This window comes from Sinocyclocheilus rhinocerous, unplaced genomic scaffold (genome assembly GCF_001515625.1).
Source record: "Sinocyclocheilus rhinocerous isolate Xijiao unplaced genomic scaffold, SAMN03320098_v1.1 scaffold829, whole genome shotgun sequence".
NCBI lineage: Eukaryota > Metazoa > Chordata > Actinopteri > Cypriniformes > Cyprinidae > Sinocyclocheilus > Sinocyclocheilus rhinocerous.
In genome coordinates this window covers 866,299-871,326 of record NW_015635681.1, presented here as the reverse complement: position 1 = coordinate 871,326, position 5,028 = coordinate 866,299, and the positions used below count along the sequence as shown (strand labels likewise).

The window sequence follows — 5,028 nt, the reverse complement described above, 5'->3', positions numbered from 1 at the left end:
GTATTTTTTTTTTTTTTTTTTTTTTTTTTTTTTTTTTTTTACTTTTCAACCATGGTGGCTTCATACTGTCACTTCTCCTGCTGCCCCTCATGTTCTGCATCTTTATTCATCTTCTCTAGCACCTTTCCTTTCATATGTTTCCATTTCGGTCTCTCTTTCATGAGTGCCCGTGTCACACATCATTGGCGGCCTCGTAGAAGCAGGGTGTCAATCCAGGCCATGGCACAATCCCTCTTTGTAGGAGACGCCAAAACAACTTGTCTGCAGGATTCAGCTTTACAGCTCAAGGCTCTCCTCGCAGACCAAGACCACCATGTCCTGTCCCCCGACCCCAAGCTTCTGGCTTTCTACACTAGGTGGATTAATTGTAATTTGCAATGTTGCACCCTCACAGTCATCTGAGGCGAACGACCCAAAATGGCTGTGGTGTTGCTGCGAGGGTGTGTTGGGATTTGCGGCGATGTGTTCTCAGTGGGGTGCTGAGGGTAAAAGCAAAAGCCCCTCGACAAGCTTTGATGTGCGCTGGTGATTATTGAGGCTAATCAGGAGTGCCATCAGCGAGCTAGCAGCAAGCCAGTGCTTTGTTTGTGTTCTTTAATGCTAATCACAGTGGCTAACACATTAGGCACTTTGATTTATTGACTCAAGGACAAGGCTTCTTTATAAGTTTATCTGAGCAGTGGTAAAGGGGTTTATCATTATTAATTAATGTGCAACCTAAGCAGGCTTAGCGGCCATTGTTTCTGCAAAGTGTATCAGTATAGACTTAAGTATAGAGACTGCAACACCTCTAGGTTGAGTTCCACTAGTGCTCCCATTACCAGTTCCGTTGGATACGGTTCCCCAACATGGGATAGCATATGCTACCTAATAATCTAAAGCAACATGATTGTGAAAAGTTTACACCTTGCTAAGGTTGTGTTTCAAATATGATTTCTAAAAAGGCCTTCTGATTTTGTCAGTTAAAAAGATGTAAGTTACAACTTACTGTTGAGAAACATGTGAGAGGAAAAGCACATGTACTATTAACAACAGCACTGAAGAAAAACCTAAAAAGAGTATGATTGTTTCAGATAAGTCAATCGTAGTCAGTAATGTCAGGGACTGACCTGCCAGAGCTGCATGAGCTGAAGCGGAACAGTGATGGAACATCTTTAAACTGAAGCACTGTTAGCAGGTTAATTAACTTATCCAAACACATCCTATAAATATGAGATTAACCACACATATACAACATAAAAGTAATATTGAAATTTGCCTCTGCTCAAAATGATGTGAATAACAACTGTGACAACATTGTGTTTGTTATTGCTTAAATAAATATATACTAAGATGTAGTAAGAGTAAAATTGCAGTAAGAGTAAATTGGTCTAAATGTAACAAATTCATATTTTACTATGTTTAGAGGGAATTCATGTTTAAAGTAGATAGATTTAAACATGAATTGCCTTAACACATTAAAATGTTAAGAGACATTGATATATATATATATATATATATATATGACAACAATAGAACGATAGAATGATAGAATGATAGATAGAACAATATAGCATTAGATAGACAGACACAGACAGACAGACAGACAGACAGATAAACAGGTAAGTAGATAGATAGATAGATAGATAGCGATTGATTGATAGATAGATAGATAGATAGATAGATAACAGCCACAGTGTGTTGCAGAAAGAGATGCAAAGAAAAAGAGAGGGAAAGAGAATGTGAGAAATCGATCAACGATGTTGTGTTTACAATTGGGTGCTAAAGGTCAACAGAGGCCAAATACAAATGAACCGGAACATGATGCATGCGTACAGCAGCAGTTTGGGGAAGCGCCCTGTGTACTTCTCTGCATGTGTGCTTGACAAAGAATGTGTGCCTGTGTGCTTGCTCTATTCATTTTAGTGATCTACACTCTGTCCTGTCACATATATCAAGAGTTCAAGCTAGAATCCCCAGCACACTAACTCCAGCATCACAGCTGGTACCTGCGATGACAGACCAGTGATGTCTGAAACCATGCCAATTTACACTTTCTGTCAGCATGGTGGGTGTGCCAGCATTCGATGGAGAGTGCAAAAGAAGTATAAATGTCCTTAATTTTTTATAATTTATTGCTTGACAAAATGCAAATGAGATGAAAAGATGCTAAATAAAACATGCTGCATTTAAGCAAACAAATTCTCCATTATTTTCAATTATTTTTTAACAGCTATTCCACAGCTGTTAAAAAGAAAGAAAGAAAGAAAGAAAGAAAGAAAGAAAGAAAGTCTTCACATAAGGATTTCTTTCTTTCTTTCCACTATTAACATGTAATAAAAGGTAAATATTGTAATACAGACAGACAGACAGACAGACAGATAGATAGATAGATAGATAGATAGATAGATAGATATAGCAGAGTGAATGAGCTGAACCTGTATTACAGGCTGAAAAGACATCAGCCAGCAGATTTACTTGCTAAATGGCAGCACAGAGTGAAATAACTTCACTGTGGGATTTAGCAGGCAAAGTTCAGCAGGTTGTTTGAGCTGCTTAAGGTGGATTCAGCAGCGGTCCTGTCCCTGTGACCTGCTGCATCTGCCAAGAGAACAGGAGCAAAATCCTCGTACAAAAAGTAAACCCACTACCCTAATCACTTAGTTTGCTGACACCACTTTAAAAAGTCCTATTACTCTGTTTTTTTGTTTGTTTTTGTGACATGGCATCATGCTAGTGGAAATAAAAAAGTACAATGTTTGAAGATCTACCAGTACCAGGGAATATAATAAAGTACCACTTGATTCAAACACAGAACTGAGATAATGCTCCTAACAACAACAAAAAAACAAACAATCCATCTAAATATGCTTGATCTCCAAAGACTTTCCCATCACACATTTAGAAAACGAAACTGTACTTCTTACCCGTCTGGATTTGATTTCTTTCACATAAAGTGGAAGGAGGAACTCCGACACGCCCTCTAATCTGATGCCCTCTTTGGTTACACGGAGATTTCCCATGCCATCCTTGACGGACAGAGAAAAAAAAAGAGAGAGTTTGTCATGTTCGTGCAAATATATAATTGTTTAACAACAGATTTATGCTAATGATAAGGATTGTTTTCTCTGATTATATTTCACTGTAAACCATACTGAGTTTAAGGAAACCCATCATATAAATCTCTCATGCAAGCTTGTTTCCACCATGGATAATGAATAAAATAAATAATTAAAAGTAATAAACTCGTGATTCGGTGGGGGGGGGGATGGGGAGGATCTGAATAGTGAAATATAACTCGTTCCAATCAAAAATAAAAAAACATTATCTTGAAAAATGTGGTTAGTTCTTTTCTCATCTGTAATTTTTATACAGTTACAGACATACATTCAGTCATTAGCCACTTCAGTTTTCATATCAAAGGAACTGGGAGTTTCATTACATGCAGCGTTGGCGTGCTTTACATTGTGAAGCATGAATTAGTTAGATGTATATGCTCTTGCTTTTTTGAATGAACACTCTTCTGCCTTGTAGAGAATGCAGTGTATGGAATATGGGTGTCAAAATATATTGAAAAAAAAATCTATTTAGTTAAACAGATAACTAAACCAGTTTACTCCCACATCTCTGTATTCTGCTAAATGTATGTAAACACTCGGATATGGCAGATTGTGGATTTAAGCATCTCTCAAAAGCAGTTTCTCTCTTCAATTTGGGTTGCACAAAGAGAAGCCCCACAGCTATTTTCCATCTTCCTTTTCCCAATTTACTTATCTCCTTCCCAAATGCCATATTCTCTCTTTCTTCACATCCCTTTTTCTATCTTCCCTTCGCATCACATTCTCAGTAACCAAGAGACTACATTAATGATGTCAAACGTCAGTCCATGTTGTTAATATTTCTAAAGAGACTGGAAATTGTAGAAAGAGAAAGCGAGCATGTGTTTTTTTTTTTTTTTTCGTTCTGAGCAATTAATTTCTAAAAACAGCTTTTAAAATTATTCTACCTTTTTATCATGTTGACCTTTTTCTGTTTAACCTGTTAATTTTATCTTTCAAGAGTACATTGTGTTCTTGGGCAACATTAATGAGTCAGTTACTAGAGAAGTTGATTTCATGGTTGGCTCTAAAAGCATTGTTTCAGAATTAGCACATAGAGCATTATAATTACTGCATGTGAAAGCACTGTCAGGAGATGAGGACTTTAAGTCTTGTTCCAGCACCATTTCAGGTCAACTAAAAGCTTGAAAGGTGGACTCTATTAACCTCATGTTATTCTTTGGGAAACTAGACCATGGCACTGCTGTCAAACAGGAGTTTAAAGAGTGAACAATGAACACCTGCAGACGATGAGTGGGTGTTTTTTTTTTTTTTTTGCCAGCTTTCCATTTTTAGAGAAAAATAAAACATTGAAATTAATTATCTAAGATAGCCATTGGAGACCAATGTAATATAATAATGTCATATATATACACAGATATATATACAAAGCATACAAATTTCTGGCCTGGAACTCTAGATGGTGCAGTCCGATACATCTAACTCAATATGACATAATGACATCATTATCACGTCACAGCTGATTGGTTCTCTCCTGTATCGGTAGCCAATGTGCTCACTGCTCAACATTCAAATACTTGGCTAATGCTCGTGGTAACAGTTGCAGCACACTTCAGAAAACCCTCCACCTTCCCCAGCTCCACCTGTATAGATCTGCTACGGGGTGATCATGTATGTTGTGAGGGGTTATTTGTATATGTTATATGTGCAGCAGCAGTATCTTACATGCTCACAGCAGCGTGTTTTGGATGTATTAGCAGTAGAAAGTCTCGGCACTAAACAAGGAATATATATATATATATGCTTTTGAATGGTGTAGTGCAGGGTTCCTCAAATCTTGCCCAATGCGCTGCAGAGTTTAACTTCAACCCTGATCAAACTCACCTACCTGTGATTTTCTAAAGATCCTGAAGACATTGATTAGCATGCTCAGGTGTGTTTGATTAGGGTTAGAGCTGAACTCTGCAGGAAAGTGGATCTCGTGGGCCAG

The 5,028-nt window shown here is 37.6% G+C and overlaps 1 protein-coding gene across 1 annotated transcript in view; it reads right to left on the bottom strand.

Annotated features, from left to right (window-relative positions):
* The window catches only part of sgcz (sarcoglycan zeta), a gene marked incomplete at its 3' end in the record, with an annotated part of 91,873 nt that overhangs the window by 62,382 nt on the left and 24,463 nt on the right, over positions 1 to 5,028 (bottom strand). Inside the window, exon 2 of the mRNA XM_016561866.1 lies at positions 2,907 to 3,008. Coding sequence (XP_016417352.1) covers positions 2,907 to 3,008 — 102 coding nt within the window. The remainder of the gene's footprint in view (positions 1 to 2,906; positions 3,009 to 5,028) is intronic.